The sequence below is a fragment of the Argopecten irradians genome, chromosome 6, assembly GCF_041381155.1.
Source record: "Argopecten irradians isolate NY chromosome 6, Ai_NY, whole genome shotgun sequence".
NCBI lineage: Eukaryota > Metazoa > Mollusca > Bivalvia > Pectinida > Pectinidae > Argopecten > Argopecten irradians.
In genome coordinates, this window is record NC_091139.1 from 30145869 (window position 1) to 30157596 (window position 11728).

General features: G+C 33.9%; 1 protein-coding gene, 1 long non-coding RNA gene and 1 pseudogene across 3 annotated transcripts; 2 read left to right on the top strand and 1 right to left on the bottom strand.

The window, feature by feature from the left end:
• Positions 1-3768: 3768 nt before the first annotated feature.
• Positions 3769-5047, top strand: LOC138325591 (uncharacterized). Its single transcript, XR_011208804.1, has 3 exons — positions 3769-3896; positions 4542-4674; positions 4907-5047. It is a non-coding gene; the product is annotated as an uncharacterized lncRNA (long non-coding RNA).
• A 336-nt stretch (positions 5048-5383) lies between these two features.
• LOC138326449 (uncharacterized) lies at positions 5384-9675 on the top strand (annotated as a pseudogene).
• Positions 7565-11552, bottom strand: LOC138325590 (uncharacterized). Of its 2 annotated transcripts, none has more exons than XM_069271360.1 (7): positions 11066-11552; positions 10647-10786; positions 10204-10361; positions 9646-9813; positions 8946-9077; positions 8518-8710; positions 7565-8096 (listed from the first exon to the last, which is right to left on the bottom strand). In XM_069271360.1, exons 1-7 carry the CDS (start codon positions 11462-11464, stop codon positions 7565-7567), a joined length of 1722 nt encoding a protein of 573 aa, XP_069127461.1. In that variant the 5' UTR covers positions 11465-11552. The 2 variants fall into 2 exon arrangements, with proteins under 2 accessions (XP_069127461.1, XP_069127460.1); XM_069271359.1 differs by having other exon boundaries at positions 9613-9813.
• Positions 11553-11728: the final 176 nt, after the last annotated feature.

Sequence of the window (11728 nt, forward strand, 5' to 3'; positions counted from 1 at the left end):
TTTAAGGAACAATTAGAATTATGAAGGAAACCACTTACAGTATTTTATTATCACTTATAATATATTAATTTAAGTAAACAAGCCTAACCGATATTTTTACAGAACATAGTAATTCATTTTTCGACTATTTTCTCAGTCAAGTGGACATGACGTACATAGCAATTTATTTGCTGACATGATAATTAATTATGCGTGCCCCCTGTCGCTTGGGCCTTCGAGTTGACCAATATTACAGATTCTCGGTTCCGGAAGAGTCAGTTGACGATGGAGTATGATTATCTTGGTACACCTGTGTCCTTTCACATATTCATAATTCTAATATATAACTTGTCGAAGACAGATAAAAACTGTTTCTGACCATTATCCCTTCAAAAATGTCTATTGCTTTCAGATCATTAGCTCAAAAGCCAAAACGTGCATTTTTTTTTGAAATTAGTAAGACAACATTAGCTAAGTAATAATTGGACTTGATGTATTTATCTGGCGATATCGGTGACAAGGTTTTTTTTTGTCATATGACTCGGATATGAATGATAAGAAACATGCATCCATTCTACATTGTAACAACAATTCAATTTATAAAAACCGACTGGCCCATAGCCCTAAACAATGTACCTACTTGTGACGCATTTCTTTCTTAAACAACTATTGAATGAGGATATACCTGAATGTTTGCGGTTATCATTTATGAAAGTTAATGTAACTTAATAATTATAGTATATGTAATTTATCACAATGTCATTTATATAAATATGTTCAATGTTTACTGATCAATATTCCTTTAACAGTTAAGTCCTTGTCTCATAGATAATTTAGTTAGATGAATTCACTTAAGCCATCCTGAACCTTAGTTTATTGATTAAGACTTTCTCTGGCAACGGTTCTTCACTTGATTATCATCCCCTGGTTTGAAATCTAGAATCAGATGTGTGAGTATAGAGACAAAACAATCAAACCAAAATTTAGTGACGTTTTTCAATATTCTTAGAGACTGGTGGCAAATCTAAGTAGATGCATGTAATTACTGTTTTGATTCAAACAATGATTTGACAACATGATTTCTGAAGAATTGATCAAGTTTGCTGAGCATTCTATGAAAAATGCCTTGTCAAAACTGGCATGAGCCACACAAATTCCCTTTTTAGTATACAAGATAAGGTCAGAACATTGCAAGTTATAAATTCCCATTTGGCCTTGGATCTGATGATAATATTCAGAGTCTTCTGTAACTATAAGTTCATCATTCTCATTGTAAGTACAACCATTCTGTAAACATACATCCTTTGGATTATCATCCCTTCTGGTGAAAGGGCACTTCACTTCGATGATTTTACTGCCATGACATTTGCACTGAATGAACCCATCAACAGAACAACCAATATATGGCATGGTTGAATGTAACCGTAAGCCCTTCCTGGATAAACGAGCATGTATGTGAGTTTTACGACAAACTCTCATATATAGCTGGATAGCTGTGTTCTCCTTCTTCTTACCCCATAGCAGAGGGGGAGCTGAGCATTCCTCGTAGTCTCCTAAGAGTGTCTTCATCAAGGAAGGGGGGCACTTGCTATTATCCACAGCCTTGCACACTTTGGAAAAGTTGGATGCAGTTATTCTGACCTTTCTGAGTTCTTTCCAGTTGTTGTTCTCTGATTGTGTTAATGTGCATGTTTCAACATGAGATATGTTTTCCTCAGTTAATGAGAGCAGTTCCACAAACTCCTCCTCGGTATTGACATTCCTTAGTATATCTGATACAAACAAAGATGGACATTCGTGGCATTGTTCCTCCATATGAACATCAGTGTTAGGTGTATTGACATCTAGAAGTTCCAAAACCTGCATGTCTGGGGAAATCTGAAAATGAAAATAAACTAGATATAGGTATCTATAAATAATTAAGACTACTATTGGTTTCGGGATAAATTCGATTTAAACTCCCCCCCCCCCAACAATATCCACAATAGACCTTTTGTTTGCATTAACCGCATTTTCTTATCTAACAAATTACATATGAAATATTGCACTGGCCAAACTGTCAGCCGATTTTCTACACTCCAGATAGTTTATTTGAATCTAATTTACTTGCCAGTCAGAGCTACATTACTCTCTAGGATTTTAAATCCTCTATAATACTAGGATAACTAGAATCATCATATAAACTTATGTTAAACTTAGATTGAAATGTATTAGTAAAGATAGAACAATTAAATATGGACAGAACTGACACGTAAAGATTATACAAATATTTATACAGTCTTGAATATAAGTTTTGTTTTATTTTTGACTCTCTAAGGTTTTGTGCTATGTCACTGATTTCTGTCTTGGGTAACTCTGTCTACTGGGGTCCAAAACAACGAGGGACAAAGTGTTGAGCAAGCACTGGACTGCTGATAGTCATCGGCTGTAATAGTATACTGTCAATAAAAATATGGTACTTATCAAGTGCGTCTATTTAATATTAACATTATCTTTTCAACAAAACTGATATTAATCAGAATGGCTTAAAAACTTTTGGTACTTAGTGAATAAGGGTAATTATATAAAATGGAAACTCAAGTTCATAAATCACTGTATAAAACTATTAGCTTTAAACAGCTCTTTTACATTTCACATTTATTGTATTTCCGTTTGTCATGTTATACGGTTCTTATCATTGCCAAACAGAACAAAATTTTATCGACTTTGTCCACTCTCCAAAAACAAAAAACAAAAACAATTTACATACATCATCACATGTAGTACATAATTTCGGTTTTATTAGTTATAATTTTTGCACGTAGATCTAAAACAATGTATAGAGATTGTCTATTAGATTAATTGAGAATTTGTTTAATTTGAATATCGGATTACTCGGGGGGAAGTTGTATCTCGGTCCCTTCTGTTGTTATTAACGGAGTTTCCACTATTACACAAAAATTCTGACATCTAACTATTACACAGTCACAGTTTAACATGTGATACTTACAGCGATGATCAATGTTACTTGTTTTCTAACCTTTCAGTTGCTTTAATGGAACTGGACAGTCATGTTTGTCGTGGGACGTTTCACCAAATGTTGGTCACCATTGTTACCGACTTTACTTCTCAATAATGCCCTCAATTTAATATAGTGTAGCCCCAAATATGTATGCATGCACCATCAGCTCTGTAATCAGAAGAAATTATTTTCATTGTATTGTTTGTAACATGCTGGTACTAAGCACACTCAAAATTGACAAACAAATGGTCTTCCAATGCCTATTTAGGAATGAAATAGCTTTATGCTAAGGAATTGTCTGTATGATTATTAAGTTGAAGTATAGATAAAACATCCAACTATTAAACGGTTATATTTCGAATGAATCACACTTTTTCAAATTCGGGATACTGTCTTGATTTACATTTCATATATTACAAAAAATTATATCATTATAAAAATTTCTTTACCCTCTGCTAAAGTACACGTAAGCCATCTTGATGTCAACACATAGACCTTCCCACAAATAATTCACGCGTCGTATCGATGACCGTCTTTGAGTCTGCTTTTCGCGCCTGCGCATAAACGCTTCGCCGGAAGGTCGGATTCCAATGTTGTTTACATGGCCTTTACAGTCTAAAACGGGGATGGTGATCTTGTATCACTGTGTAGAACTGTTTAACACGTCATATAAGCTTTTTTTTTCCGTTTTCCGAAGGACTCGAAAGAAAGGCATGGGTAACTGCAGTAAATAGAGCAAATTGGTTGCCAAATGAGGAAAGTCGGATATGTTCTGAACATTTTCACGAACGGGTGGCACAGTGACGAGCCATCAGACGAAAACTACCGGCCGACGATATTCTCGTATAAAGAAAAGACCCCGTCCGTGGCAGATCAGACGAGAACAGATAGACAGGCAAAGAGAAGCCTGCTGCAGGTAATATTTGTTATTTAGACATGAGTTCTGTTTAACATAAAACAGATTTAACAAATTGTGCACGTATGCGTATGCATGGTCAACTTAACCGCAGGAGCTTGACGTTCTGTGAATCATATATGGTATAAATATATAAAAAATATCCATATATCTAGAATATAGGGTATTTTTTATATATGTATACCATATATTATTCACAAAACGTCAAGCTTCTGTGACTTAACTGAAGGAGTCAAAGTGTGTTAAATGCTTTATTAAGGATTTCTGAAGTTCCATAGACTACAGTACTGTATATTATGTTAACATATCATATTCAAATTATGTACATGATATGTACATCTGTTATGTGCAAATATCTTATCTGTAAAAGGAGCGGGTCGGTGTGGTTTGTACAGTTTTAATATGGTTTCTCAGCTGGTAACATGCTTCATTGGCTCAGTCGGTAGAGCCTTGGTTCTTCACACCAAAGACCCGGGTTCGATTCATGGTCGGAGCATTCAACAGCTGGAATCGTGTATATTTTTTCCTGTTCTACATATCTGAATTATGTTTTTTTTTAAATCTAAACATGAAAGCTGGGATTAATTTGTATGTTTTTATTATGAGCAATTTGTTCTATTTTAAAAGAAAGTATTTTTATTGTAGGAAATTAATGAGACAGAGTTTAAGAAAAGACGTGAGGAGGAAAGCAATTATAACTTCAGCATGTTTTCCCACCACTACTGTAAGACACATCAAACGGTACAGCCAACTGAACCAAAGACTTTTGTTGATAAAGGTTTGTACTTATCTCACTTTTAAATTTGTTTGTTAACTTATAATCTAACCCACTAGGCATATATTAAACATAGCTATACATTTATTTTGTTTAAAAAAATGCAGACAAACATTGTAGTGTCTCTATTGTAAACAAGAAATGTATGAACTCTGATTTTAGCACTATATCAATAAAAGTTCAATTGTCTATTTTTAAGTGAACGCTATTGCAATCTTCATTCCTTCATTTTTAGGAGTTCAGTGTGATCCTGATCCACTGTTTGAGGAAAACAGGAAACTGAAGAAAGAGCTGCAAAAGACCAAAGAACAAGTCCAGGAGTCCAAATGGGGGGTTCACAAGATCCAAGATAATGATGAGAAGACACGCTTTTATACTGGGCTACCTACATTTACTGTCTTCTTGTGGCTGTCCAAGTATGTTGTCTTTACATGTAATGTATATTATATGCATATAAACCACATATACTGTATGTGCATATAAACTACACCCCAGAATGCTAGGGTGGATATATTATAAACTAATACTGAACCTTACTTTTGAGATGTACATTTCTTAGGTCAGTATCTATCAATGCATTTGTAGTTTCAGTAAAATTATTATGAAAAATAACCAAGGTTCATTCTTGTGTACTAATATGTTCCTCATGTTATCTTTGATTCAGTGAACTTGGTCAGCATGGTTATTTGAATAACATTAATAATGATTCTCTTGTAGTTTCCTTAAACCAAAGGCAGAGAAGATGAGGTACTGGGTAGGGCAGAAGTCCTCAAGTTTGGCAGACCGACAAAGACCATCTACTGGATCCTTGGAGCTTGTAGACCAACTGTTTGCTGTACTGATGAGGTTGCGGTTAGGTCTTTTAGTTGCTGATTTGTCGGATAGATTTCTCATATCAGAAGGAACTTTTTCAAAGTACTTTTCTACTTGGATTGTCTTTCTGCGGAAAGAACTAGATTTTTTGAATCCTTTTCCTTCACGAGATATCATTGATAGGATTATGCCAACTTCTTTTAGATTGAAATATCCCTCTGTCCGAGTAATAATCGATTGTACTGAAATTTTTATACAGCGTTCATCAAGTCTTCTTAATCAAAGTATGACATTTTCAAATTACAAGCATCATACCACTATCAAGTTTTTAGTAGGTATTACACCATCTGGTATTATTTCATTTATTTCTGATGGTTGGCCAGGAAAAACATCTGATCGTCAAATAACTATTGAATCAGGATTAATTGATTTACTTAATGAAAATGACAGCATCATGGCAGACAAAGGTTTTACAATAAGAGATGTATTAGAAAAAAAAGAAATGTAAATTGAATATACCGCCTTTTAAAGGTGCTAGTGGACAGTTCTCCACAGATGAAGTTTTTGAGACACAAGAAATAGCATCATTGAGGATTCATGTTGAAAGGAGCATTGGGAGAGTAAAAAATTTCCATATTCTTGATGGAGTCATGCCACTTACTTTGCAACCATTATCAACACACATTTTTAAAGTCATCTGTTGGTTGACAAATTTTGACGTCCCTTTAGTAAATTAAGTACAGTATCTATGCCAATCATGACTTCAATGTGATCACTTATAGTAAAGCTTTGCTGGACCAATCATAATTAGCAATTGTTGGATTTTTTGTCCTAATAACTATGATACAAGAAATAAATGAACCTTTATTAAGTAGTTTTGTTGCAAAAGAAAAATACTTAAATATCATCAATTGTGTAATTTTAAATAACTTTTTGCAAAAAGCTTGTGTATAAATTCTTTTATTGAAAAAAAAAATCATTACACACTTTCATCCATCATAAAATTTTCACCTGTGGTGATCCCTGTTACTGCTACATTGATACAGACTTTTCAAGTTTTGTAAACAGGTTAAAGAATACTTTTGGTTTTGTATATGTAACTATTGTTTTATATTCAATTTATATTATTGGTCATTTAAAACCAACTGTCAGCACCTTCCAACTGGTCCACATGGGTTACAAAATCAAGATAAAGGCATTGACACCTTAACCACTAGTTGCTACTATGACCCAAGAGTTTTAGAAAATGGTCATACAAACAATGGACATAATGAGAAAAAGTACAAACTTTAAAACTAATTTATTTCTGTAATATTCATTTCTTTTTCATTCAAAAAAGATTTCATTTTCAATACATATTACAGAACATATTGAGCTCATTTATTGTCCCTTTACATAAATTAAATCCCTTTTGACTTCATACATACATGTACATGTAATAGTTCACTTTAAAGAAAAAGGGAATACAAAACAAACATATTGTAACTATTGAATACAATTAAAGACAGGTTTATTAAGTTTTTAAAAATTTGATATTCAATTACTTTAATTTGAAAGCATCAATTATATATGTGTACATATGTATGTACTTTCTGATCAAATTACAGTTAGGAATAATCATTTCTATGCAGCTGTTAATTAATGTTATGAGAATTCCACTACCGTCTGAGGTGTTCTTCCTAACTTGAATTGTAAAAATGAAACTGGTGAAGATCAAAATGATTTTTTTTAATCTTGGATCAACTCAAAACCTTACAATATTCTCTAAGGATCATTGCAGTATCATTTGAGAAAAGTTAAAGCTCCTCTCACCGGTGGTACAAAAGAAGGTTGAAATATACCATGTATTATCAAGGAAACTGTGACAACTTTTGTAAATAAGAATTAGTTCCAAATTTTTATAAAAAAGCTCAGTCTTCTTTGTGTGAAAAACATTAGGACCACTTTCTCACTAGGAAGGAGTGCCTTCACTCAGGCAACATTTTGAATGCCATAAAAAAATATGTCATCAATAGCCATCTTTATTATAATTATTCTCTACTTAGGATTGAACACATTGCTTTCTGAATATTACAAATAATTACTGGTAAAACACTGGGGAAATATGCTTAATATAAAATTCCACAAGTTTGGGCATCATTGCATTGACATAATCAATATCAAAATTAATTCTTTCAACAAAGATGTTGTTCTTTTGTGCACCTGTCCACACAACAAAGTCACAAAATGGCAAAGACATGATTGCCATTTCCCCCTGTACCTGGGAATAATACTTGTGTTTTCGCCTTAACTGTACCTCTTCCTCTACACACTCAAGGCAGAAGTCATTACTGTTCAAGGCAACAATATCCTGTACCTCCATTTGGTTAACCTTAATCCCCTTGACCGAGTATGGACATTTCACTTCCAACACCCCACTTCTGTCACCTTCAATTACTCTGCCATCACTGGATGCACCCAGAAATGAATGAGTTTCACACAATGTCAAGCCAGTATTTTCCACCTCGAAAGTGATGTTGGGGTTGACCATTTTCTGCAGGTGTGTGTACTGTTCTCTAGCCTTACTTTCGCAGTCAATGCCCCACTGTACAGCAGGTGGTAGTGCATCATAGCTGAAGAATAAAGTGTAATTGATTCAGGTTTATACACCTATCCAATTTCATGAAGTTAAATTATCTCCCTTTGCCCCCATTTAGTTATTTTATTTGTTTTTGTTTCATGCCCTATTAAATATTAATACTCAGTTTCATTTAAGGACATGCCAGTTTTTGATGTGGTGGGAGACCAGTGTTTCAAGAGAATAATAACACTGAGCAATGCAAAGTGAGGGAGGAGTTAAATCAGTGCTACTTGTTTGTTGAAGTCAGACCATACTATAAATGGCTACTGAGGCTCCTGTGCATTAACCATAGATTTTAGTACACAAACACTTGAAAATGAATGATCTATAAATTTACCAGAATTTAAGGAATGAAGGTAATTCTTATTGTAAACTTGCACGCACAATACATAATCCCTTGTGATAATATCTACCTGTCAAGATTTGATCCATTTAAGATCCTTTTTACTAAAGACTTTGGGTTGTCACCTGCACTCAAGACATCTCCAAATATGGAACTGGTCAGGCGGCCAATATGCAAGTCTTTCCACATCTGTGATACCCTCTGGTCTCTTGTATGATGCTCTATGAAACTGACCAGTTCTGCACTTATGCTCAACGAGGGTACTGTAATTCAGTAAAAATTTCATGTCAATTATGTCAATTGTACATGTACCGTACATATACCTGTCAACAACAAACTGTTATTATAGTATTGTTACTTGATCAGTGCACTAATTGATATGAATTGGTGTATATTGTAAAGTTATATTTGTAAATCAAAATATTATGAGCTTCAAGTTGTTATTTATTTAATTGAGTGGTTCTGATAAGGTTTTGTGATGTAAAGTTTTTGACTTACAATTTTCTTTACAGGCATTTGTAAACAGCATTTTTTCCATCTCCAGAAACATGGGGTCTATTGTGGAACTGACCTCCATTTCAATAGAAGCATCTGGGGCAGTGTCTGGTATATTCCACAAATGTGCTAACCCTAAAACAAAATTTTTATTTTTATTTGAGTCACTCTTGTTGTTAGCTTTGGTAAACAAAATTCCCTGGCTGTTTCACAGATGAAATATAGGAATGCTAAGCCATTCATTTTAAAGGTTATGATATAACTTCGAAGACTAGTAATTTTGTGTATAGATATTTCTTGGCAATATGCACATAAGATATTACCCAAAATATTGCTAATTTATTGTATAAATTAAGGTTTTCTACCTGTATTATTTTTTTTAATTTTGATTTTGTCTAGTCATGCAATTGTAAAATATTGAGGCCATTTAAGATTAATCTTTCGCTTTCCATGCAAAAACATTTCCCAGTGTGTATTGTCAGCACAAAAATACTAATTAAGATTCTTAATCAGTACTTTCTTACTTATCTAGAAACTAACAATATAACACTGAATTATCAGATTTTGACATCTCGAGAAATGAAGAAGTGCAATTATTAGTTTTAATTGGCCTTAATTGATGTAATACAATAAGATACTTCAATGCATAATATTTATTATCATAAGTTACTGTTATTGTTACTGTTGTTTTGTTGATATATACCAGTATTTGGAAATACAGCTTTTAAATCTGTCAAGTGCTTTAGTGTTCTTTCAACATCATTGCCACGGGTTGATGTATGTCTCGGGTCAAATGCTGACATGCAAGGCAGCGCACTGCTGTCATCTGTTTGCACAGGATCCATGCTTGCAGGCATCAATGTTGGTTTTCCTGTGAAGTTAAAAAAGGTCATTAAAGGCTATGTTTTAAGAATCCATACAATATCTTCTGGTATATCCTGTGTTAAACTGTGTACAATTACCACTGTACCAGTATACATGTATAGGGTGGATTTCTTATAGGATTCTATGATCCATTAAAGGCCCACTACCTTTCCGAAACGACTTTTAATTTTTAAAATGGGAAAGTAAAACGAGATCGATAATTTTACACATGCAATTATTATAAGCATGTGAAATAAAAGACTATCGTAGTACAATATTTAATATTTCAAAATGATCGAACATGTGAAATAAAAGACTATCGTAGTACAATATTTAATATTTCAAAATGATCAAACTTGAGTTTTTAATAGATTGGTTTTTTTTTAATTAGTCATACCTGTTTTCAGTTCACTCATTGGCTTTGGTTTAACAGAATGGCGAGGGATATTCCATTCGCACAGCCTGGAAGTTGAACTGCATGTATCAGTTGTTGCACTTGTTGCATTGCTTAAGGCAAACAGCATACTCCCCATATGACTGCATGTCTGTGCTAAACTGGAATCATATCAAACACTTTTTAATAACTTAACTAAATTAAAATAAAACAAATAGCATATTCCTAGTAGAAACTAAATCAACATTTCTGCAGTTTACATGTCCTCTTTGATAAACTTTATAGCAAATATTTCAAGTTCCTTTTGCTTTTCAACAGAATGCATTATTTAATTTGAATTTCATCATAAAGCAAACCAATATTTACAAATATTAACATAACCTCATGTCAGCTTTTAAAACCAATAATTTTGGAATTCCCATTTTTGTCCTTAGATCAATGCTTACCCAACAGGACACTGACAGTATCCATAATCTATGGAAGCAGAGCTAGCTCCTGTGCTGGACAGACACACATATACATCATAGACATGCTTCTTCATAGATGCTTGACAGGTTCCTTTGATGTATATGACTTTATCGGTCACCTATAAGAAAGAATAAAGACTATTTAGTATACACGGACCAAACAAGGGCATTAGTGGATTTGCATATAGAATACCATACTGTATAGAGTTTAAAACTTTTAACATACTAGAGAGCAAGCCATGCATATACAAATGTATATTCATGAAACTATAGTCAGAGTTAACTTTTAACACATAACCAGGAAGCTCATACCATAAAAAAGAACAATATATCGCCTTTGGCAGACTATGAAATGGGAATACGAAAAATAATTATGCCTAACAGTTACAGTACTGTACCTTTGCTGTGCCTATAACATTCACATCTCCTGCGCTGAAGTGCTTCACAGCTCTATCCAGACCCTTAAAATTGCTCACACATTCGCCACTGTCCCTCCTACGGGCCACCATAAAGTCATATATGTCACTAAAAGTAACCACAGGGTATTGCGCATCTTTGACATATGTGACCTGGTTGAATGGGGGTAAACTTTCCTCACGGTACACAGGTGTCTGTATCGATATCTCATCAGTTGATCTGTTGACTACTGGCGTTAATACAGAAACAGGAGCTTTACATGATATCAGGTCGTTGATCAGATCAGCTTTTTTCTTCTTTAGTACGTCAACTCCATATTCTGCAGCTAACGACCTCAATACGGCGACGCTCAGTTTGTTCAAATGTTCGCGGCTCGCCATATTGTTTATAAGTTGTCAAGAAATGCGGAAGTATAAGTTGCCTTCCGGAAGCGTTTGTGCGCATGTGCGGAAATAACCGTGAAAAGGTCTATTACAGCCATGTAGTCTTACGTTTATCTTATGTTAAGACAGTAATAATATATTTTTATAATATCAAGATATTAATTTTACAACATGTACCGTATATCACTGTAGTTATTTTAGACTAACTTAACAGCTGAATTAGTGAATAGCCGGTCTGCTCAGAGACCAGCTTGCAAAATA

Coding starts and splice junctions, on each gene's coding strand:
- LOC138325590 (XM_069271359.1), bottom strand. CDS start 11,464: ATGGCGAGCCGCGAACATTTGAACAAACTGAGCGTCGCCGTATTGAGG. Junction 10,362..10,646: donor TACTGTCAGTGTCCTGTTGG/GTAAGCATTGAT, acceptor ATATGATTCCAG/TTTAGCACAGACATGCAGTC. Junction 8,097..8,517: donor AATGGATCAAATCTTGACAG/GTAGATATTATC, acceptor TTTATTCTTCAG/CTATGATGCACTACCACCTG.